This window comes from Stegastes partitus, unplaced genomic scaffold, assembly GCF_000690725.1.
Source record: "Stegastes partitus isolate 25-593 unplaced genomic scaffold, Stegastes_partitus-1.0.2 Scaffold6, whole genome shotgun sequence".
Classification (NCBI taxonomy): Eukaryota; Metazoa; Chordata; class Actinopteri; family Pomacentridae; genus Stegastes; species Stegastes partitus.
Genome location: NW_007577737.1, coordinates 1501858 through 1527358, shown reverse-complemented (window position 1 = coordinate 1527358; position 25501 = coordinate 1501858). Strand labels below are relative to the sequence as shown.

General features: G+C 42.5%; 1 protein-coding gene across 1 annotated transcript in view; it reads left to right on the top strand.

Moving 5' to 3' along the window:
• epb41a (erythrocyte membrane protein band 4.1a) overlaps nucleotides 1-18081 on the top strand; it is a 36243-nt gene extending 18162 nt beyond the window's left edge. The window contains exons 14-17 of the mRNA XM_008281173.1: nucleotides 9641-9769; nucleotides 13338-13439; nucleotides 17633-17713; nucleotides 17983-18081. Of these exons, the coding sequence (XP_008279395.1) occupies nucleotides 9641-9769; nucleotides 13338-13439; nucleotides 17633-17713; nucleotides 17983-18081 (411 nt within the window). The remainder of the gene's footprint in view (nucleotides 1-9640; nucleotides 9770-13337; nucleotides 13440-17632; nucleotides 17714-17982) is intronic.
• Nucleotides 18082-25501: the final 7420 nt, after the last annotated feature.

The window sequence follows — 25501 nt, the reverse complement described above, 5'->3', positions numbered from 1 at the left end:
CTACGAATGGCTGCTGCAGTCTTTGTCTTGCTTGACCTGCCGCTGCATGGCCGAGGTAATCCTGCATGGCTGCGTTAATCCCAACATCGAACATGCATGTCTCTTGATTCTGATATGACCGGTGACGTACTGAAGAGCTAAAAACAAGCTCAAGACCAATGTTTAGTAGCCAGAGGACTTTTCATCTTTCTCACCCTTGAATTCTCCTCCCTGTATCCACCCTCCCTGGATGTCTCTATGTTCTTTTTCTGTGTATGTGTCTTGTATCTCTGCCACCTCATCTCCTTCCCCTATGAAGTCTGGCCCTGTTTCCCCAGTCAAATCCCCGCCAACTCCATCCTCCTCCCCACAACGTTCACCGTTCTCTTCTGTGCATTAACAAAATGACAGAAATGATGTGGGTTCAACCCTCAGCTCTGCTCCCGGCTCAGTCGCCTCAGGATGCAGCTTCTACCCTAGACATGAGGACGTTTTCTGTTTTTAATACTAAACATCCATCTATAGCAGCACTTTTTCATATTCTTGTTAAATACTTGCTGGATAATTTGACATTTAAGATCAAGAAAATAAGATCTGTTGCATCACCATCTGCCAATAGCAATTCACAAATTCACACCTTTCCTATTCGCACCTGTCTGCCTCCTTATTTTCTCTACTCTCCGGTCAGACCACTTCACTGCCCCCTATCAGCTGTCTTTTTACACACTGTGTAATATTCCTCATATTCACACCCTGATTAAGGATTCAAAAGCTTCAACGATCATCTGATATTCTTTGACATGTTGCCTGTAATTAATCTGTTAATACTTGTGTTGCTTACTTACAGTTTAAATTAATGCTGGTCAAGTTATTATAAATTATTCACCAAACCCCGCCGCTGTCAGATTTTACATTCCAGTGCTGCATGTATGCAGTTCACAATAGGAGGCGTATTTTCCACCTCCATGTTGGCTCCTTGTGTTCGCACAGTGGTGAACCAAAGCAGACATCTCATATATAACTGTGGCCATCAGATTGGACCTTGCTACCGACCTAATGAACTGAAAACAACGCAAACCATTTAAAAGTTTCTGGCTGGCCTAATATGAAGGTGGATTTAAACTGAGAAGCACGGAAAGGGTCTTAAATATGCATTTCATCACCATGTACACAGAGTCATGCTCACTCAGAGCCGTGTGACGATGCAGACAGATCGAGGCTAACGCTACATGTTCCAGACAAAGAGTGAGCATCCTCGCTGGCTCATAATAAAAGCTGTATGTGTTCTCTTGTGTTGTCATTATAACTGTGTCTAGTCCTTGTGCCAGCTGCACTCAGCTTCGTACGTCCACACCAGGGATCTTCAATGCAGTCGTCATGAGCTGCTGTCCTGCAGGTTTTAGACGTTTCCAACACACCTGACTCACATTAATGGATCATTAACAGACTTGACTTGAACTTGACAACAAGCTGTAAAACAAAGGAAAATTTATTAAAATGTTGATCTTATCATTGGACAAATGAACTGATGGGACCTAAGAACAAGGAATCGTCACTAAACAAGTGCAAACGAGCCAAGAACTAGAAGCAGACAGTTGATTGGACAGGTTAGAAAAGCACAAGTAGAAAACTAGCAATCGGTTAAATTATCAGAATCATAAATCCTTTATTGATCCCCTATAGGGGAAATTGCCTTCAGTTCCAGATGCTCCCAATCAAAAGTCTTACAAGAAGTAGAAATATATAATAAAATATAACACAAAAATGAATATACATTCTGCTGTTGTAAGTGTATGTACAATGTAGTAATAACACTATTATCCAATCTGTAAACATCCGTTATAATTTATAGATTAATATTTTGTTTCTTTCAACTTTATCTACAATATCTGAGCACACTTGTGGTTTTAATGCACGTTAAGATATTATATCAGTCATTACAAGTTGAGGGTCAGGAATGGGATTCTACCCCTGGGGACTCTCTTTTGCCCCAAAGGCTAGGTTTAGCTTAACTAAACCTAATCCTAATCTAAACCCAACTGCTTTTGTTTACCTACAAATAAAGTGGTTTATATCATCTGGCTTGTTAACAGCTTCATCATGCAAAGTCCCAGAACGTAGCAGTTACTTTGGGGCGTATAATGTTTGATAGAAACTGCCCGAGCCATGCGAACCATTTGCTAGGTGCATTTTAGGGAAATACGTATAACTATGGAAAATAAAAGGAACCCTCAAGGATGCAGGAACAGTCAGCTGTGATGTCTGATGTCACAGCTGTAACTCAACAAAATTACGATTTATTTTGTTTGCTGTGACAGTCAGTCATCCAGCATCTTATCTTTGTCTTAGCTTACGTGGGCAGCTCTAGCTCAGTTACACAGCTCACATATGTCCTCCCTAAAGAAGTCAGTGTCTCTTCCATCTTCTCCCTTTTCTTAACAACCCTCAGAACCTTCCCTCTCCTGTTCCTTTCCATCCCACATTGACTGCCTCCATTTCCCCATCCATCCATCCATCCCCCTCCTCCTTCCTTCTTCTGTCAGTTGACCATATTCCACTTGTCCAATTCATTGTTATTTGTCTCTCTTGGTCTGCCGCTGCCGAGCACAGCGAGGGAGGCAGCCTCTGTTTGGACACAAGGTAAGAGCATGTCGTTTGTCCCCAGCGCCGCGGGGGCCACACCTGTACAGACATGACTACCTGCTGGAGGATGAGGACCAAGACAGTGAGGTAGACTGGGTTGATGATGATGATGATGATGATGATGATGATGAAGATTATGACAACGATAAGGAGGAAGAAGAGAAACAAGCTCGTGGTCACACTCTGAAGGTGGCTATCGATGTGTCAGATGAGGGGCGGAGCTTGGTTAACCCGTATGAGCTCAACCCATCCAGGCTCAAGCACTCCCACATGTCTTTCTTTCTGTCAGGGCTGCTGCTGATGGCCCTCACCATGGTGTGGCTGGCCTTCATTTAGAAACAAATAAGTCAGGAGATCCCTCAGCATGTAATTCTGCAAGGTACCTATCGCCTTCTGGAGACTTTAATTCAAGTGCTGTTTTTTCTGTTCCTACTACTCTCAAACTCATTAAAATAGTATCGGTGACTGATTTTCATGGTTAGCTCCGCCACCTCACAGCTAGAAGGTCGCCGGTTGGCGTCCCGGTGAGGACACCCGGGATCTTTCTATCCATGTTCTCCCTGTGCAGCGTGGGTTCTCTCCGGGTTCCCACAGTCCACAAACATGCTGAGGTTAATTGGTGATTCTAAATTGTCTGTAGGTGTGAATGTGAGTGTGCTTGGTTGTCTATCTCTAAGTGTAGCCCTGTGATAGACTGGCTACCTGTCCAGGTGAACCTGCCTTCACCCTGAGTCAGCTGGGATAGACTCCAGCCCCCCATGACCCTAGTGAGGATTAAGGTCGAGAGATGATGGATGAACTGATTTGTTAGGAACACCTATAATAATGTAGTAGTAATGCATTTTCTGAGACAGCTAGCTGCTAGCTTACTGGAATACTTATAATATGTTCCTGACACGGAGAAAAGATTGATTGGGATGTAATGGTACAAAATATTGTATTTTCCTTCACTTCAGGCAGATGAGCTGTCACCAAGTCACCGTTTGTCAGCTGCTACTAAATCACAGCTAAATCCTGACCATCATCTGTCCACATGATGATGTGTTACAGAACAGGACCTCTCCAGAGTAACCACTACAATACAGTACGGCAACAGGTCAAACACATTCATTGTGCTACAGGTTGCTCTAGTTAGATAAATTATTAATCACACTTGAACAGAATCTTCAGTGCTGAAATCACTTATAAACTATGAGTGTTTTGCATTTGGGTGAACTGCTTCCTTTTAAGTACTCTGTGGCATCTCTATTGTTGGACTGCTCTGAACATCCATCACCCAAATAGCCAACATTCTAACTGTGCCTCTAGTAGCCTGTTAGCCACATCAGATAAAATAAGAAACCAAAGTGTCTATTTTAACTAGACTCTGTACTACAACAGCAGAATAGGATTCCTGAAATTAGGTTGCCGCACTCAGGTTTTGTGTGTGACCTCCAGATTTTCAGTGGCCCCATCTGGAGGCGCCACTGCTAAGACCTGCTGAACTACTGGCTGTGCTATGGATATGGTTCAGGTGGTACAGAGGGTTGTCCACCAATTGCAAGGTTGGCAGTTTAGTCTCCCTCCACATGTTGAAGTAATAATAATTAATAATTGTTCAGATTTATATAGCTCTTTTCTAGACACTCAAAGACGCTTTACACTGTCAGTTATTCATTGACACACATTCATCTGGTGGTGGTAGCTACGGTTGTAGCCATAGCTGCCCTGGGGCAGACTGACAGAGGCCTGGCTGCCATTCTGCCCTCTGACCACCACCACAAACAATCCATTCATACGCATCCACACCAGGCAGGTGGTGAAGTGTCTTGACCAAGAACACAATGACCATGACACAGGCTACAGGGTTGAATCGAACCGCCGATCTTCTGATCATTGACCAACCCGCTCTACCACCTGAACCACAGCCGCCCCAAGTGTCCTTGAGCAAGACACTGAACCTGAAGCTGCCCGATGGCAGGCGAATCCCCGTTCACACTCATTCAGCTACTCTGCAGCCGTTGGCATGTGGATGTGTGTGGATGAATAGTAAATACACTTTAAAGCCCTTTCAGTACCACGACTATGTACAGACAATGACCATTTAGAATACCAAAGACATGGTGTGAGAGTTTTTGGGACGGGACCAGAATGAGTAGACTGTTTGTCTGTGGATGCTGTTTATGCTGCATGCAGTTCGATTGAAACCAAGACCGCCTTCAGTGCCTACTAGTACTCATGACTGTTCATTTGAGCAACATATAGAAAGTAATCATTCACACTTCAGTACATACTTCATCAGATGTCTGTGAAGGTTCTCAGTCCTCCAGGTCATGGTTATTCTCGTAGATTAATCGTAGCAACTGGACAGGTTCTTAACGAACCCCACTGTGTCAGGGGGAGCACCAACGACTCACATCACGAGGGGGAGGAGCAACAAACCCCCAACTGAAACAGAAACTCAGGTGTTAATGGCTCCTTCAGGATATCAGTATGTGGAACTCCCAACTAGTCAGTCAGAGCTGATGAAGCCTCTTGGATGAGAGGTGGAACGTCTTCAAGAACTCAAGCAGGTCCAGTTGCTACCATTAAACTACAAGAATACTTTATCAGATCTAATGTGTCCACTGCCCACCACCGACCCCTGAAATCACTTTTTAGCAAGAGGAAGATAGTGATGTGTTTGTAGTCCAAACATTACTAAGCAGTGGAGGTAGACCAAGTGGTGAAGTTGTGTTGATGCTCTCTCCACGGTGCACTAGGATGTGTGGCGTCATCTCAGTGTGTCATGTCATCTTCTATCATCTGTTCACCCCAATCATTTGGTTGTAGTGGGACAGCTTCTTTCTATGTCTGGAGAGGTTGGTTAGGTTTTTCATTTTAGAGGACATATTACTTTACAGGAAGTTGCAATACACAGACACTACACTTTACTTGCATCACTAAACCATCATATACACAAATTCATCAATAACATTTCATTATAATTTCAAGGCATTCTCGATGTTGTATCCAGAATATAGATGATGTTGAATAAACTACAGGATGGTGTGTTGTTTACCTCGCACAGTGTTGGTGGACCTGACATAATACAAGTCGTATTGTGTATTTACTACTTTTACAGTACTGCTATTTAACTAAGTATATTTTTACTAACTGTATATGCTCAGCAGAAACGTCCAGCCTCTTGGTGGGTGAGCGCACGTCCACCAGTGTCATCGGATTTTAGGATAATTCTGTAAACGTTTTCCTGGGAAATTATAGGAAATGATGACATTTTTGATTTCCACTGGTGGGATTTGTCTTATTAATCCAATGAATTTATCGCCTCTTTTTTATTGTCACTCTTTAAATATTATTTTGATGCTGTACTTTTGTGCCATAGATGCTATAAAAATAATGAATAACTCAAATCTCATGTGTACATTTGCATATAATACAGTCCTCTGGTCAGAGTTGTATTCATCAGTTCGTTATAGCCGTGCATGTCTCTGATGATGGTGGTCCTTCTAGTGTGTGAACATGACATCATCTTGTATAGAAGTCCTCACCATCACTCCCCACATTTCAACCATCTGATCCAAACTGGACGACATGCAACAGGTTGGACTGCGCACCAGTTCTAGTCCCTTCATCAAACTTCAACAGACTGTCATGGACATACTCTCAATTCAGTTCAACTCAATTATATCTGTATAGCACAGTTTACAGCATATATGTCGTCTCACAGCACTTCACATAGTCAGGTATAGACCTTATGGATTTTAAACAGAGATCCCAACAATCCAAAGCAGCCTTTGGACTCCCTCTGAGCAAGCAGTCGGCAATGGTGGGAAGGAACCAAAACCCCCTAATGAGAGGAGAAATAAACCTCCAACAGAACCAGGCTCAGGGAAGGAGGCCATCTGCCTCGACAGGTGGGGTGAGAGTGGGGATGGTAGGGGGGTGGGGATAGTAGTCAGTTCACTGGTTCATCCACAGTGTGTTTTAACTGGGATCATGAGCTTTGGGCATAGACCACTTGAAAAGTATGAGATCGTGGATGCAAGCAACCAAATCCAGTTTCCTTTGCAGTCTGGTGGTGGTCTCTCCAGTCAAAACACTGGGGAGCTCAGACACCTGGCAGAAGCTTGGAGGAGAACTCCTGCTTCTTGATGGGGAAACAGCTTGTTGACATGATTTTGGCATCTTGTTCCGATGCCTTCTTGACCGTTCTCAGTTTTCTGGGTATGCCCTACTGAGAGGGGACCCTGCAGCAGACTCAGAACACACTCCATGACTTTAATATCATATCTTGCCTGGGGATCCTCATGATCCTCCACGAGGAACTGCAGCATGTGGGCGGGAAGAAGTCTGTACAGAACACCTTGTTTAACGAGTAGGACAACCCACCGTCAGCATTTACTACCAAACTCAACATTTTTCCCTCTATGTCAATGGATGGGTCCAGAGAATGTTATGGACACTGCTGCTGTCAGAATACTAGACTCAGCCCCTTCCTAAAGGCACCTCTGAACTTTTTGTAGTTTCTTTTGCTGGGGATGGAGCCGACTAAAGACAGACAGCTGGAACTAATGCCAGATTGTTGTCAGTAAGGAAGTAGTGGAAGGCAGGAATGCATTTGTGTATTTGGTGTGTTTGGAATGCATCATTTTCAAACACACCAGTCAATGTTCTAACATCACTTTGTGGAACCACCTGTCAACACTGTTGGAGATTCTGCAGTATGCTCGTCATAGTATTTGCAAGCATGATGCAGAAGGATTCTTTCTTGTTGACAGCCAGTTTATCTGCAATAATATTATTAATACATATCGGCTAAGTGAACTTAATTTTAATTTGAGGTTATTTAAGTGAATTTTGTTGGACCATGTACATGTTTTAACCTGAATGGTTGTGCCATTGTGCATGCTCCCACACGGCTGATTGTGGTTAATTATTCATTGTGTGTCTGTTGCTTCAGATGTGTTCCATGATTTCAGTGTTTCATAGTCAGCCGGCATACGATTATGGCTTCAGACAAGACTCTGTTCCAGATTCCTGTTTAAATCTTAATACTAGTTAAAGAATTCTAATTTGTGAATTTGTGCATATTTTCATTAAAATGTTGTGAAGTTAACTTGTGCCATTGGCTCCATCGTACAATGCTGTGCAGACGATCAGAGCACGTTAGGCATCCAGATCGATAGCATCATCAGGGTTTGGTTTTATTCATCCATTACTGCAGCAGGACAACAAGCTTCAATGTACAGTAAGAGTCTTTAACTACAAGAAACACCAGCGAATCCCCACAGAGTCCTGATTTCACCATCATGGAGATGCTGTCAGTATTTATCGACGCACCATCAGGCCGTCTTGTCTTCATCCTGACTCTAAAACGCTGTGCAGAGATCCAACTATTATCATTAAACGATGACAGAAATGTTTTGTCATTTGGATTTATGGATTTTCCTGCAAAAGTTGTTGAAGTATCTCATTAAAGATTCTCCCAAAAGTAACTGCTCTTTCTCCATCACTAACTGTAAATAACAAGTATGTTTTATCTTCTTGATCCTGCAGTTATATTGACTCACTGTGTATAAGTTCTATAGTTAAAGGTGGCACAGCGGGTTGTCCACTGGTTGGAGGTTGCTGGTTCAATCCCCAGCCTCTCTGCATGTCCTTTGGGAATGAAGTGGCAGGCAGGCACCTTGCATGGAAGCTCTGCTGCTGTGAATGTGTGTGTGAATGGGTCAACGAGAACCACATGGTGAAGCATCACTGAGGTCCAAAGTGCAGACCTTTTACTATGAGGAGATTTCTTGCTTTATTGTTATTATTAAAGAAAAAGTTTGACCACCTGTTTCATCTAAACTCTGCAGAGCCACAGATATAGAAATAAGTAACAAGCACCCACTGGTTCTGTTTCTGGTTAAGCTAATGTCAATAACATTACAACAGACACATCATCCTACTGATGGAAGAGAAGCATACAGATAGTTGAACAAGGATATGTGTGTGTGAAATATATACTCCATATAAAAATAAAAGTCATAATAACTTCATTACCCCTGATCACACTTTCTTTCACAAATGCAAAACAAATACGGTCGTGACTCGATAATCCGACCCTTAACAATCCTAAACCTTGCTATCCGACAGGTTTTTAGGAAAAACCAACAGAACTCATAAAAACAGCCTTAACATAGCGACAGCCTTGGATTCTGACTCCGACATGACATTTTGTCACCAATCAGGATAACAGCATATTATCTGACTGAACAATCCCACAGATTGGCTACGTTCACACTGCAGGACTTGATGCTCAGTGAGGATTTCTTTGTGAGTTCCTTCACATTTCCAGTTAAATGCCACTTGTATGTGATCTGCTGTGTGAACTTCATACGACCCAAAAGTGTCCCGCATGCGCAGAAGAGGACACGACGACGTCACACGCAGCGAGCGTGCTCAGTGTTTACGGAAGTAAACATGGATGGTAACAGTGGAGCGTATCTGCCACTCCCCCGCCGCCACCGATGGTGGAAACAGAAGTGTGAGCGCTAACTAAACTAGCATCAGCAGCCAAGTACTGCCTGTGTGTTTTGGACACTTCCACCCTGTCAGAGCGCTGCCCCGGGGTGGAAGTGTCCCCCGACCAGGATGAATATTCAGATATTCATCATTAATTGGGCCTGAATATCCAGAGACCAGAAAGTGCTACTGGGACCAGCCCTACTAGTTATCATAACAACTATGAACAATAATGAACAACCAATGAGCCTTCCAGCATCAAGCCCTCCTTGTATCTGGACCTCCGTCTTGACAATCCGACAGCCTTGCTATCCGACATAGAAGAAGGTTTTACATTTAGTGTCGGATCATCGAGTCATGACTGCAGTTAGAAAGTGTGACTGCAGGAGCTCAGTCTAGATCTTCAACGGTTGCAACGTGTGAATGTGTCTGACTTTCTTTTAACTGAGTGCTATGAATCTGTGTGACAGCTGTTTTGTCTTGATGACAGCCTCAGAGAGTTTCTTTGCTGTTTATTTGGTCCCCACAGTCTCCGGTGCTAAAGACCCAGACAATCACCATCTCAGACATCACCAACTCCCTAAGAGGAACTGTGACCTACAAGGACATCCCCTTAGTTCACACTGAAACCAAGACCATCACATATGAGTCAGCACAGGTGAGGGGAATTCGGGGAGTTGCATACCAAAAAAAAAAAAAAATTCACAAAGCATTTACAGTCTAAAACGTCTCATTTTATGTAGATTTCAGGCTGAACCCAACCTGAAATGTTGGTCTTCCCATGACCCATCAATTACACATTAACATTTACACATTTGTGGAAATGTCATATATTGTGTCAGTAGATAAACCCACTGGAAAAACTGTAGGCGAGAATTTAATGTCAAATCTCGACATTGATGCAGGTGTAGCTTTAAGGCCCCATCATATCATGTCTATTATAGTATTACCAAACAAATGTGCAATGGATGAAACCACCACAAACTATTTGCTCCAGTTTTATCTGTTCACTTATTAAAGTGTCAAAGGCCAAGACTGCATGACAGTGTACACGGCATCTTGTTTATTTAGTGCTTAGAATAAAGGGATATAAATAAATGCAACCATTTACCATTTTAATGCAATCTTAGACATATCAATGTCTCGTTTCTGTTCTAGTACTGATAAAATACAAAAGTTAGAGAGTCATTATCAAAAATGTGTCATTCAGATGTCTTGCTTTAATTTCTTTTTGTTTTTTAAAGAATAAAGTGTTTTTTTCTATTAAACAGTTATATTGGTTAATTTGGTTAATAACAAAATAGTTCTGAGGTTCAATAGCCAGCTCTAAGTAAAATTAAAATGTTTTTAAAGGTTTTTAAATTAATAATATCATATAAAATTGACATCCACCTACAAGTGGTAAACAAGTTCTGAACTTTTTTTGCAAATTTATTAAAAATCTAAAACTAAAATCTCTCATTTCTAAGTGTTCAGACCCTTTATTCAGTCATTTCTAAAAGCCCTTTGGTAGCACTTACATCTTCCAGTCCTCTTCGGCAAGTCGGCAAGCTTTGCATTACTGGATACAGTCAGTCTGTCCCATGCCAGATCAATCAGATTGTACGGGAAGCATCTGTGAGTTTCTCTTTTCAGGTCTCTTTGTAGAAGTTTTGTGCGTTTTAAGTCTGGCCTTGGACTAGACCACTCAAGGACAGTCAGTCCTGAAGCCACTCCAGCATCGCCGTAGTCTCAGGGAACTGCTCTCTGAACAGGTTCTACTTAAGAACCTCCGTCTATTTGACTGCAATGGTCCTTAACTTAAGTATACTTTAGCATAATGCTGCACAGTAGGGATGGTGAACAGGTGACAAGCAGTGGGTTTAACAGACGTAGTGTTTAGAGTTCTGCTCAAAGAGTTTTATCAGATTGGTGATTCTTTTTCTCCCAGAGTCCTTTGAAAGCTGTTTGGTAAACTTCAATTAGACTGTTACGTGTATTATTAAAGGGTGGCTTCTGTCTAGCCACTCCATACAACTATACACTATACCATACAATGCTATACTGCCTTATGTTATGTTATGTTGTAAAAAAAAATAATAAAAAGCCTGATTAATGGAATGCTGCTAAGACGGTCTTTCTTTATGTAGCTTCTCCTGATGCAGGTTCCTCCTCCCTGACCGAGGACTTTCTTGCTCAGTTACTCAGATTGGCCAGTCTGCCAGCCCTATTTAGTGTCCTGGTGTTTTCAGATTTCTCCCGTTTCATAATCATCCAGCCCAATATGCTATTGGGAACATTTAAAATTGTGTCTTCAAAGAAAGACCTGGCCCTGGTCTTGATTCCTCTGTTTCTGTCCTGACATGCAGTGTGGATTGTGGGACCTTATTCAGAAATAGATTCAGAAAGACTGAAATTGGCGTTGGGTGCTATACGAACCGGGCAGGGGACAGGAGCAGGCACCTGGGTCTGCCTTCCTCTGGTGGCGTAGACTGGTTGTGGGGACGTGGAATGTCATCTCCCTGGTGGGGAAGGAACTGGAGCTGGTAAAGGAGGTGAAGCAGTACCGACTAGATATAGTTGGGCTCACCACCACACACAGCAATGGGTCTGGTGCCAAACTCCTGGAGAGGAGTTGGAGGAGGCAGAGCCTGCAGACTCAGGGGAAGCTTAACCTATATCCATGGTGGAGTCGCTGACGTGGTTAAGCAACTGCTCGGTGGCGAGGCACCAGGTGTGGATGAGATTCGCCTTGAGATGCTAAAGGCTCAGGATGTTGATGCACTGTCTTGGATGGCATGTCTGTTCATTGTCGCATTGGGGACGGGGCCTGTGGAGTGGCAGAGCCTGATGGTGGTTCCCCTTTGTAAAATGGGAACCAGTTATCGGAGTATCGCACTACTCAGCCACCCTAGGAAAGTGTCCTCCAGGGGAAGGCTCCACCTAACATTCAGGAGGAGCAATACAGATTCCATCCTGGTCATGAAGGAGTGGGTCGGCTGTTTACCCTGCTGGATCTGCTGAGGGGGTCATAGGAGTTTGACCAGCCAGCCCACATGGGTTTTGTGTATTTAGAAAAGGCTTACAACCATGTACTTCAAGGGGCATTGTGGCAGGTATTGCTGAAATATGGGGTACTGTGCCCATTTGGTCACTGTACAGCCAAAGTGAGAGCTGGATTTACATTCTTGTGGGTGTTGAACTCCTCCAGGGCTGGTCTTTGTTTGTGGTAATCATGGACAGGATCTCTAGGCGCAGCAGGGGTGAAGAAGGTGTCCAGAGTGTGTTGAAGGTGGTGAATATTGATTGAGTTGACCATGTGTAGAATCTGGGGTCATAGGTAGCATTAGTTTTTGGTTTAAAAATTCTCAAAGATGTCATTTTGTGTTGTATTTCTTCGTGCCAATCTGTGGAGCAATTTTTGAAATACCATGATTTGACAATGAATATATGGTCATTGATATTACAGCCCTGCGTAGATAAAACAATACAAACCCCTTATATGATGGTGTAAAGTCGGTCAAAAATGTCTGTTTCTTTCTGCTCTAATATTCCACCAACCATCAAACAATTTCTGTTCTCCTAAGAGGCTGACTTTTTTCCGGTGGTTGGCACCGATACAAGTTTTACAGATGTAGAGTATGGTGCCAGTCAGAGACAGAGGTCGAGGAGTTCGGACTTTCAGAGGAAGCTGGGCGTGGAGTCGCTGCTCCTTCGCATCAAATTATTATACATCCCTGGGAACACCTTGGGATCCCCCAGGAAGACGTGGAAAGCGTTGCCAGGGAGAGGGGCATCTTAGATGACCTCTCCCTGTCAACGCTTTCCACTTCTTCCTGGAAAGCGTTGCCAGGGAGAGCAGCATCTTCAATGGTTCATCTGCTACCTCCGCGACCTGACCCAGGATAAGCAGAAGACAATGAATGGATGGAATGGACTGAATGAATTACAGCAAACAAGATTAATACTTCTGTAAAAGAGAGATTTTAGTTTTGGGATTTCTAATAACTTTGCCCAATGGCAAAAGTGTCTGAAACATATTTGCACTTAATGATTCTGGGTTATGGGGGGTATATTCATGGGAGAACAATACAACACACAACAACTACAACACCAAATGTTCCAACAATGAACAGACCGAAGTACCTTGACTGTACAGATACTAGAAAACTCAGTAATTAAATGAGTGTATTTAAATGGATTAATAAGTTGCTGTACAAAAATTACAAAAAGTGTCTCTTCCACAGCCGGTGGACAGCCTGGCAGAGAGGGAGTCAGGAGTTCTTCTCAGTGCCCAGACCATCACCTCCGAGACCATCAGCACCACCACCACCACCCAGATCACCAAGGTCTGCTCACTTTACTAACAGCCCTACTAGCAGTACAGGATCTCTGCTTTCAGCCAGCGGTACTGACCCTTTATGACACATAACTCATGTGCCTGCTGGGGAGTGAATGTAGTGGGTGTAGCCTCATGAATCAGACGTAAATGTTTACATTGCAAGAAACACCAACAGTGTCCCAGAAGTCCTGTTATCTAGGCATCCTCTGGTTTACTAGTGTGTTTCCTGGGTCGATATTAGCTGAATGGGTATTTGCCACGAATGTATGTAAGTAAAAGATTTCAGGTAACCAACTCAGATCATATTTTACGTAGGTCGGGGTATGTCTTCATCAAAAACCTGTAACAATACATTTGATTTTCAGTCTTAGCTTTTAAGAAACATCAATGAAAGACACTCCAAAAGTACGTTGTTCAGCTTCAGTTGCCCTGATAGTGGGAGGTTAGCCTCACCAAGTCAGACCAGTAACCAGTTAGAACACGACAACAAGTCAAGTTGTGTAGACATACGGTGATACTTGTGTTGTTGTTCATGTTGTCATTGCACAGACTGTACTGCTGAATGATTTGCCTTAAGGTATGAGGCAGAAGTTTCACACAGCACATTCCAGGTGACCTATATTGTCTGAAGCTGTGATCATTTCTGATGTCCATCCAATTTCCAAATCTGCTCAGAAATTATAATAAATAGATGCCCATGACTCTAGAACTTGTCCGCGTAGTTCTTGTGTTACGATTGGCTCAGCATTGGTTTGTTTAAACGAGCAAACAGACGTAGGAAGGGATGAGAGTCGTCGTTAACTGTTCCTCCGTGGCGTCTGTCCTCTGACCAACATCAAATGATCAAATTCACAAGAAACCATCAGTACAGTAGAGCTCATCCCTGTTAGATGAGTGAATGTTTGTCACCTCGCTGTTACTGTTCAGCAGAAATGATTTTGGTTGTTTTGTACAAGGTTCTGTTTTAGGTTTCCAGTTTCTAGTACTAAGCCTAAACGTAGCTGCATCGACAGGCATTTATGGTTCTTCTCAGTTGCTTTGGTTCATTTCTCAGATCAGAATTGAAGTTCTCAAAACTACTTGTTCAATCTTCACATCATTGTGTCACTTGTGCAGCTTCTCATGTCTCTGAACAAGTTCTGAATGCTTTGGTACATCCATGCTGATGATTAATTCTCTGCTGTTTCCTACATTGTCAAATGCTCCTGTCATGTTGATCAGAGTGTATGGTAATGGGTCTCTGTTGGATAGTCCCACCCCCACAACATTTAGGCATCAGTTCATCGTCTTTACATGCACAATGGTTGAACAAGTTGTCAGAATATGTCGAGCATATTTCTTTACGTTTCCATTAGACTTTTTTTCTAAATCTGTCCTGAATTGGTAAACTGCTCCCAGGTGGATCTTGACTTTCTCTAATAAAGCAAACCAGTTTTCTGAAATAGCTCAAATGTGCATCTTATGAACCATTAATTGGCAGGTATAGAGTAAGACTGCTCTGTAACTCCTACAGCACTGCATGTACAGTTTTCCCCCAGGAGACTGTCCTATGTTCACATTTCTACTTTAGTTTTTGTGTCTGTGCTGTGCAGTGCTGTCTCTTCCTTTCTGTATCGCAGTGACATGGTCTGTCAACAAACTACGGTACAAACAGTAAATGTGAATCTGGTCCAGTCTCTTGCAGTCAATCTCTCACAGACACTGAGGTGTAACTCACAGTTTACAATAGGTGTCATCAGAACTTTATCCATAGTTTACATTGGAACCTCCCTCCAGAGCACACTGTTATACTGACACTATGACTGAACAGTGTGACTGTCTGATCCGTACACTGACACTAGAACTGGTGCACTGACATGTTCATTGACAGATATGTATCCATGGTGTCTTGCTATTCGTTTTGCAGATGTCGAGGATGATTCGAGAACAGTACCAAAGCGACTGAGAAAAACTGTAATTAACATGTTTTAACACCAAATTCTGTGAAATGAGAGCAGCAAACTTCTGCATCTTCCTTTTAATGGAAGATTTATTGTTCACCAGAATAGTGTTCAATTTGTTAATTGAAAGAATCCATAATCATTGCCCATAAATCTCCACACAGGAAAACATTCCTGCCTATATTGTGATTACCCAAAGCACAAAGGTGACACCTGCTGGGCCAGAAGGTGTCCTGCATGCACTCAACTGTAGAAATGACTCAAACACACAAAATGTCTAATTACGGAGCCATAATCAGATAATAGAATTATGAGTCTAATGACCACACATTGTTATTAACGCATGTTCCAAATACACAGGATCGGCACAGACCTGTCAGTGACATCAGTCTTTGTCTGTACTCCTTTCTCATCATAATAATCAGAGACCTGGTGCATCTGAGGTGCATTAAGATTCATTTTAACTCCATTATCAACAGCCTTTAGATTTCAGTTGTTTGGTTCTAATTTTGATTCTCTGACAGCAAAGATAAGTGTTTTTATGATTCACCGACGAGCTCCAAAATATACTGAACCTGCTTCAATCCTCTGGTTGAAAATGATTCAGATGAGCCTGTATGATCTGTCCAACGCGCTCACATTTCATGAATGTCTTAACCTTGAACTCAGACAGCATCCCCAGGTCCTCCAACCACCTCGTTCCCAGAGTCGAGATGCATAAGCTGTCCTGTAGCTATACTGTAAGGTTACATCTGGGGCACCATCTTAGATTCCTCCAAAACTTTGTACATCAGATCAAATTTTAAAGGAAATTTTATGGGAATAGTTTCATCAGGGGCTGCAGGTGGCTCGGTGGTTAGTACCGTCGCCTCACAGCTAATCCCGGTGAGGACACCCGGGATCTTTCTGCGTGGAGTCTCCATGTTCTCCCCGTGCAGCGTGGGTTCTCTCCGGGTTCTCTGGCTTCCTCCCACAGTCCAGAAACATGCTGAGGTTAATTGGTGATTCTAAATTGTCCGTAGGTGTGAGTGTGAGTGTGCTTGGTTGTCTGTCTTCAAGTGTAGCCCTGTGATAGACTGGCTACCTGTCCAGGTGAACCTGCCTTCACCCTGAGTCAGCTGGGATAGACTCCAGCCCCCCATGACCCTGGTGAGGATGAAGGTGTAGAGATGATGGATGGATGAATGGATGGATGGATGGATGGATGTCTCTAGATTGGCTTTCTTTCAACGGCTAAGCGCTGAGCAGGAAGGGTTACAGAAGCTGTGATGTTGGTCTGTTTGTGACCTGTGACGGTAACTCTGCTTTATTGAATCAGTCCAGTTCTTTGGTCCAGCTGTTAACTGCTGAGTCAGCAGAACAGCAGGTTATTTGCTGGCAGTGTCCAATTCTTGCCTTGCTATGGTTCGCTCTGATAAGAAATTTGCTGCATTTGATGACGCCTTAGAAAAACGCTGAATGACTGAGGCCTGTATAGATGCTAATTTACCAGCGGATGCAGCCAGGACAGCTTCTAGTTCAAGTTGTTCTCTTCTCCTTCTCCATAGTTTTAAAGAAAAGCATGCTTAGAGGAACAAGAGGGCAACATGAGCTTCTTCTGTTCAAAGGTTTGCACCAGACATTTGAAGAAACACCGTCTGGATTAATCCCACCATCGTCATCATTAAAGGCTTAATGTGTAGAACACAGTGTCCACCTTCTTACATCAGACATGAATTAAATATCATTTTGCTTTGGATCAGAGAAAACTTTGGATTCGTCAGGTTTCTCTTGTCAACATGCAGCGCTATGACAGGACATATGGTGTGCTATTTAAAATAAACCGAATCGTGCTGTTATTCTCTTTTTCATCAACAAGTAACCGGACATGTTTGGGTTTTTTACTAAAGACCTTTCATCATTTATTTTATCAGGTTTACACTGACAATCATTTCCCCAGATGATTTCAGGATCTCAAGCTTCTTCAAAATGTTTAAAAGAAATCTGGTTCCAGGTGTTTTCCGGACTTGTTCAAGTCAATGATTTGCTTCTTCAGACCTGTGCTGAGCCAGTCAGACTTCTTCAGTCTGATGAGGAGCCATATTTAAATCAGCTCAGAGAAGTCAACAGATGTCACTAGTAATCACTAATGAGAAGTTAAGAGGCCGTAACACAAAGAAAATTAGATTCTGTTCACGTCCAAATGTTTCTCAGAAATACAATGAAGATTAATTTTGGTTTTCTGTGGGTTTTTTCAGTTTTTGTCGTGTCTCTGTTGCAGACGGTGAAAGGAGGGATCTCTGAGACTCGCATTGAAAAGAGAATCGTCATCACCGGAGACACCGAAATCGATCACGACAAGGTGAAAAACATAAGTGATAGAAACAGAGAAGCGTTTTGTTGTTCACACTAACTCATGTCATGACGTCTCCTCCAGAGTTCTGCACTAAGCAGCTGGTTTACTGTGTGTCGGTTCATCTTGTGTATCGCCATAGATTTCTGTGATGTGTTTGTAGGCTCGCCCCGACATGCATCCTATCAAGTAATCTGATCCGCATTCAAGTCATTCTAACTGAACTCCTTAACAGTGTTCTACTTGACCCGCCTGGGTTGTTGTCCCTGGTTCTGCAGGCTTTGGCTCAGGCCATTAAAGAGGCAAAAGAACAGCACCCAGACATGTCTGTTACCAAAGTGGTTGTGCACCAGGAAACAGAGATCACCCCAGAGTAGGACGTACCGATCCTTCTGAAGGTAAGTGTCCCGTCTGAACCCACGTCCACCCACCCCTCATTGTCCACTCTGTGGTCTGACTGGAACTCTGAGACATCACATCTCCAGGCCATGACAAGGCCCAATCCAGAAAAAGTAAAGCTTTATTTAAAAAAATGAAAATAAAAAAAACTATGGAAGAACAAAAAGCAACCCTTTAGTTATATAGACAGCACACAAAACAGAGCAAGAAGCTGTTAAACACAACTTAAAACGTAAATAAAATCAGGGAACGCTCTCCCATGATGCCTCTGAGTCAACTCGCTGCACATTCATTTAAGGCAGAGTTGCTCAAATCATATCAAACATTTAATAGAAGGACTGCCATTAAGACACAAGCTGCACAACATTAGCGTGTGCATCAGGCTGCACCCCCACACCGCCCCAGACCTGAGCAGCATGAAGTATGGTAAATAACGGTGCCCATGTGGTTTTAATTGTGGCTCTGTTTATGTAATGTTGAAGACTTCAGACTGGGATCTGGTGCTGTTTAGCTGACTGGCGGGCTGGTATGTAAACACAGCGGACCTACCTCCCAGTGTGGCGGTACAGGGTGCTGGGGTGGGGGGGGCCTGTCTGCCCCGAGGCCCTCAGTATCGTCTGACAGGCAGAACAGGGAGGCATTATGAGCGAACAGAAAGTGCCAAAGTAGTAAAAACAGTAATACCAGTTGTCTTGTAACGTAGCCTGTGTAATCCTCCCCACAGGAGACCAGCGATACAGGACGGCATTTGTTGGCAGATTTAGTAGAAGTACGTGTTTGAAATAAAGTTGGTGCACCGGAGCTGTTGTAAAGAAAGCACAAGTTGGTGGAGTTTACTGCAGCAGCTGAGTACAAGCAGGAGACTCTACCTCCTCCTATGTTTAATACCCTCCTCTGTTTAAAGTGGCTTTTGGGTGTTTGCGTCATAAAACTTTAAAATCAAAGCTGACTGCAAGTGCAAATGTAGAATTAGAAAAGTGCGTCTGAAGCTAGCTGTGAAACCGACTTTTCTGTTTTAATCTTTCGGGAGGAACTTCTTGTCTGGGTGGAAGGCTGCACTCAGCCTATCAGACAGCACTGAGGAGTTAAATACCCCAACGGACCTCTGCTTTGCTGGAGTAATAAATCAGTTTCAGTGTGTTTACATCAGAGTGAAGTCTGAGAAGTCTTCCTTCAGTCCCAAACGCTGTGTCCTTTATTTGAGTTAACGTCTTCTGTAGTCAACCTCAGCAGCACTGCCGTCTTTTACATGCAGGAATGTTTCCTTGACATTAAAACTGAAGGTTTAAACTGAATATTTAATATTTGTTAGACTTAAAATGACTTGCTTGTTTTTTGGGGGGGGAAAAAAAATGTGCCTAAGAAGACTTGAAAAGGTCGTTTCTGTCAAGTGACTATAAAGTTTAGCATTAGGATGAGAGCACTGGGTTTTAATTATTCATATATTTGCAAAGAATCCAAAAACATGTTATTAGTAGTGATGCACGATATTAAGATTTCTGATATCACCGATAACCAATATCACCGATGTCAATGTTCAATTTTTGTTTACACTGAAAACTGAGTATAAATAAGCACTGTGAGAAAACTATTCAAAAGAAGCCCACGTACGTCTTTATTATGTAAAAAAAGTAAAACCTATTTAAACATATTTAACGTTCAGTCCAGTCGTGCATCCCTAGTTATTAGTTTATTGTTTTAAGTTATTGGATGTGAACTGATAATAGCAGGTACATCCATGTAAAATTTAATATAGAATTTGAAATTGAGTCCAAAGGATGAAGGAGTTTGAATATTTTCTTAAACACGACGACGTCACACGCAGCGAGCGTGCTCAGTGTTTATGGAAGTAAACATGGATGGTAACGGTGGAGCGTATCTGCCACTCCCCCGCCGCCACCGATGGTGGAAACAGAAGTGTGAGCGCTAACTAAACTAGCATCAGCAGCCAAGTACTGCCTGTGTGTTCTGGACACTTCCACCCCGTCAGAGCGCTCCCCCGGGGTGGAAGTGTCCCCCGACCAGGACGGATATTCAGATATTCATCATTAATTGGGCCTGAATATCCAGAGAGCAGAAAGTGCTACTGAGACCAGCCCTACTAGTTATTATAACAACTATGAACAATAATGAACAACTAATGAGCCTTCCAGCATCAAGCCTTCTTCGTATCTGGACCTCCGTCTTGACAATCCAACAGCCTTGCTATCCGACATAGAAGAAGATTTTACATTTAGTGTCGGGTTATTGAGTCACGGCTGTATATTCATTTTCTAATATGTATAACGAGGTTAGCCCAACACATTTTCATGTATGAAACTTTTTCTTCAATCATTTTATTTTCTATTTTCTCTTGTTTATATTCTCTGTGTTCTCTAATGTTGGGTTTTTGTGGTGTTTTCATGTGTTGTCATCTGAAATACAGCGGTGCAGCTCTACAACTCCACTAACGGTTTCTTCTTCTTCTTTTTTCTTTCTCCATTTACTGATCTGTCGACTCCATCTCAGCTGCCCCCCTCTTCCTTCTCAATGTGTCTCCATCACAGCGTTTACCTCAGCACCCCCAACCATCAAATCAAACTGCCCTGCCTTCATTATGAAGCACTAGACCACACCAGAGGGAACAAGCTTCAACGTTGAACATGAACTTTAACCTCCATGAGTGTGAAGTTTGGTCTGAAGGAGTCACCAGAAAATTCCTGAGATCCCATTCAGTATTCCCCACAATCCACCTCTTGTTCCATTTACTGCTAAAAGAGCAACTGCTGGAGTTACAAACAAAAGATCTTTTCTAAGGAGGAAAAAAAATAAAGTACAGCATTTGTGGATATATTATTCTCCAATTTGTGTGGAGATTTTAAGAAAATAACGAGGGCATTTGGTCTTTTAAACTTGAGATTACTGGTACTTTATTTTTCTACAGATTTTCTTACCATCAGAATTGGTTATCAATAACTTGGAAGTCAAGCGTTTTTTAACAGTGTTTTCAAAACTTCCTTGACAAAGGGATTGTGGGTGACTTTTCGTGGAATTTTACATGTTGGGACTCGAGGATCCCTCTCAAATTTTAGTGCGAGTTTGGTGTCATTTCTTGTACAGTAAGTATTTTATTTTCCCTCTCAATGTCAAAAAAGTATTTTTTCAATTTATGTACAAAAAGATTGATTTTATCAGAGCAGGGGGATGACTTCTTTCACCTTATTTAAAGTTCTGACTTAATCGTTTGTAAAGTGATCTTTACATCTTCTGATTGTTTTTGTTGTTGTAGTGCTCGTCACTAAAACAGAGGGCTGCACTACGAAGCTGGATCAGTGGGTTAGCGAGACAAGTTGAACCTGAAGTCAGAGGTCTCAGTGTGACGAAGGTGGCTCTCTTTTAACCTGCTAGATCTCCATGGTAACTGATGCTGTGGAGCTACATCTCCATGGTAACTGATGCTGCGGAGATAGATCTCCATGGTAACTGATGCTGTGGAGCTACATCTCCATGGTAACTCATGCCTTGGCGCTAGAGCTCCATGATGACTGATGCCGTGGAACTAGATCACCATGGTAACTGACGCTGTGGAGCTTACCTGGTCAGGAGCAGGTTACGTCAGAGTTTCGGATTTAAATCGGCTGTATGAAGCGTCCTCCGTTTACTAGATTGTTCTTCATGAGCGATGCAGATTCTCAGCTGAGGGAATGTGTTTTATCTGCAAGCATGCTGAGCTGTACGTTACTGACATCATTAATTAATGCAGTTACAGTATCGCACACTGCATGTGTTGCTCTGCCACGGAAACCCGACACGTATTCTTTTTATCTCTGTCCGTCGTAGCTCTCCATTAACACAACCTGTTGGCTGCAGCAGGTGGGACACCGTCTAGGCATTCTGTGCAGAAGAAATGCACACAGAGTTTAAAGCAGAAAACTGGAGTTAACACAGAACGTTTACAACCTCCTCCGTGATACCCGTGACCTCTGACTGGAGCTTTGGTTTTCGTTGAGCCGACTCACACAAAGGAAGCCTGGATCTGTCAGACCTGCATCGTAGTGCAGCCCTCTGCTCTCTATCAGGATAACAGAGACAGCAGTGTACTGAAATGATCTACTCTTTATTTATTCGCACCTCTGTCTTCTTTTCGTGTGTTTTGTGTTTTAGATAAACTTAGCACAGTGCGTGACTTCATGATTTGTATTGAGAGCATTCCAGTCATCAGATGAAGTTTTAGTCATTTCTGCAGAGCATGACATCGGCATCGACATCATCCCTCACATTCCTCTTCCAAACGGGCAGTGTGGACTTACCTCCGATGGCAAGGAGTTCAAGCATGGCAGACGTTACCGTCTTCTTGATGAAAATACAGATATCAAGGCAGGACGAGAGCTGCCACGTTAAACTGTCTCAAGGTGCTTGAACCTTGAAAATATGACCCACTTTGTAAAAACATGTTTCCTCAGCGGCCTGTCCTGATTTATATATATAATATTTACATTATTTGTCATCTTTGATCTCAGGAATTAGCTGCACCACTAGAAGTTCTCCGTCACAGATCGGGCTGCAGCGGTGAAATCAGTCGGCCTGTATACAACCTTATCAGGGTCAACAGCGGCCATGATGGTGGACGTTTGGACCACCAGCTTCTCTCAAAACCAGTCCTGAATAAACATGTGAACCGCATATAACAATAAATACCATACTGTAAAGTCCTGCCAGACGTCAGCGCTGGTTCTGAAACAATCTCGGCCCTTTTGCCTTCTTCAGGGTTTATTCTTATTTTTGTTTTCTCCATGTTCCTAACTTCATGGATGCATTATGAGCTTCTCCTCGTCTTCGCTCTACTCTTCTCTTTTTAAAGTCCTTCAGAGCAGTAAGAAGTAGTCATACCATGTTTTCCCACCACATTGAGCTGTAGTTCTGTAATTAGCACTGCTGAGTAGTGATGAACGCCCTGTCAGGGTTTTAAAAGGTAATTTATATTCAGTCGGATGAAGGAATAGGGGGAGAAACTCAGGATGCACAGAAACATCTGAAGCTGGTGTAACTGCTACCAGATCTAAAGGAAAACATGAAGGAAGGAAAGGAAGAGATTGCCAACCAGCCCAGGAGGGATTTGTGTGTTCAGACAGAAAACTGAAAGGTCTAACTTACAAATGTTCAAGACAAGATCGAAATGAACACCAGAGCCAAACATTACAGTGGAAGCTGCTGACAGATATCCTGATTAGAAACCTTAACTAGAGAAGCCCTCTGAGAGCTCAGACGTCCTCCAGCAGCTCAGCTCCACCATGTTGTGGTTTCCAGCCGATGCTAAAGTCCTGATTGATTTATCTACACTGTTAGCTTCATGGATGATCAGAACATAGATTTAGCATTTGAATTAACATTAAAATCATTAATAACAATCTTGCTAGCAAACAAACAAACAAGCAGATAAATGTCAGCTAAAACAGAGCCTCCTTGGCAGAGGTAATACCAGTCATACAAAAGGGGGGTTAATGTGGTTAATTAATATAGTTGGTTGACTTTTTATTTTAATTGCGAGGGCACTGACAGTCTAAATGGATACAAATGAATGTAGCAGGAACTTCATGATCATTTTAAAATGGTAAATTGAGCCTCATTAGTCTAAAAATTGGAATATTGCAAATTGTTAATATTCCAACAATACATACATCTATGAAGCCAAAGTTAACCCCTTCAGTGCACACTGCCCACTCACATCACACATCAGCACACTGTTTATAATTTGGGAGTTTCAAACATTATGCTTTTATTTTGACATCATATTCTGTACTGTCCTCCCAACACGTGTTCTGTGTTCTTTCACTGTGCTGCCATCTTCACTCCTTCTTCTCTTCATGATCATGCAAGCTAGCATTTCTGAGTTCTTTCTTAATTGTGAACCTTTCCTTCACCGTCATGGGAAGACGTGTAAAAATAAACACTAATGTAGACATGCAGTGTCTGGTTCTGTGTCTCACTGGCTCTCAGTCCTGATTGTGTTTCACTGTTTCCTTTGAAAACATCTGATAACTGGTGATGATAGACATTTAAAGTGTCATTTAAAAGCCCCAGGCTGTCGTTGTTTACTTTCAGAAATGACTGACATAAAACTTTTGAAGCCTTTCCAGGTAGATGTGAACAAAACTTTACATACACTTGTAAAAACTGAGTTTCCAGTGACTCCTACAGCTCAGAATCTCTATGATGGAATCTCTGAAACGTGCATTTTTGTCACAAAAACAATCATGTGAATTGGTTCTTCCATAGATTTGTTACAGTTAATATGACGAAGCTGCCAATACTGGGTTAAATGTTCCCAAATGTCTCTGTGTTTTTGGTAGCCGTCCACAAGCTTCTAGCAGGTCTGTGGTTGTATCTTCGACCACTGCTCTTGATAGAATCGGAACAGTTGAACTAAGTTTGTTGGTTTTCTGTCACAGACTTGTTTCTTCATCACAGGACTTCATACACAAACAATCAGAGCCTGAGGAAACACCAAAGAAGAAAGTGCACTGACTAAATACACAAGGCAGCCCAAAGTGACAACACCAAGGTAGAAACAATCAGAAAGGCAGGAACTCAAATAAACTACAAGGACAGAGAATTTCAAAATAAAACATGACACAAATTAAAACTGCATCCAACAGCAGGACAACACCAGAGTAAGACGCCCACTGTAAGAATGATTTCCAGCAGGTTTAGCAACTGGACAGACAGACTGATGGAATATAACATGGACACAACAAGTACGCTAAAGTAAATACCAGATCTTCTAATTTATGAATTTTTTACGAGTTTGCCTCGAGACCAAAGTGACGCTGAGAGCGACGACGACAGAGAGACTGAGGAAGTGATTCTAAGGCTGTTCAGCTCCTGAAGACACTGAAGAAGACGACTTTAGTGGTTTTAATGCAGAAGGAAGATGAAGATAGCGATCTGTGACTTTTCCTGGTAGGCTGCTGGAGTTTTATTTATCTTGGGTATGTGTTTTCATGTGTCATTAAATTTCTTTTTATTATCTCAGTAACCATATGAGATAATAAACAAATCAATCGTGTGTGGTGTCACTTTAACCACATGTTCAGTGGGATTTCAGGTCTTGGTAGAAATTTAACAGTTGGATTTAAATGCTTTAGAAATGAACTAAAGGTGGTTGACCTCTGACCTCTCCTGGACAGTGAAGTTCCAGACTACCTGTGGGATGAACAAGTCCATTATTGGTTAAATGCTGGTTTGTATTTGATTCTGAAGAACAAACTGTAGAAGAGGATGTCACTGGATCCACCTGGGGCTTGTTGTTGTTAGTTCCCTTTAACAGGGGCTTTAATGATTCCTTTACGTCCCTCTATCTGCTTTTCTTGTGCTGGTTGTTGGTAGCATGGTGCTATCACTCCCACCACCTCCTCTATT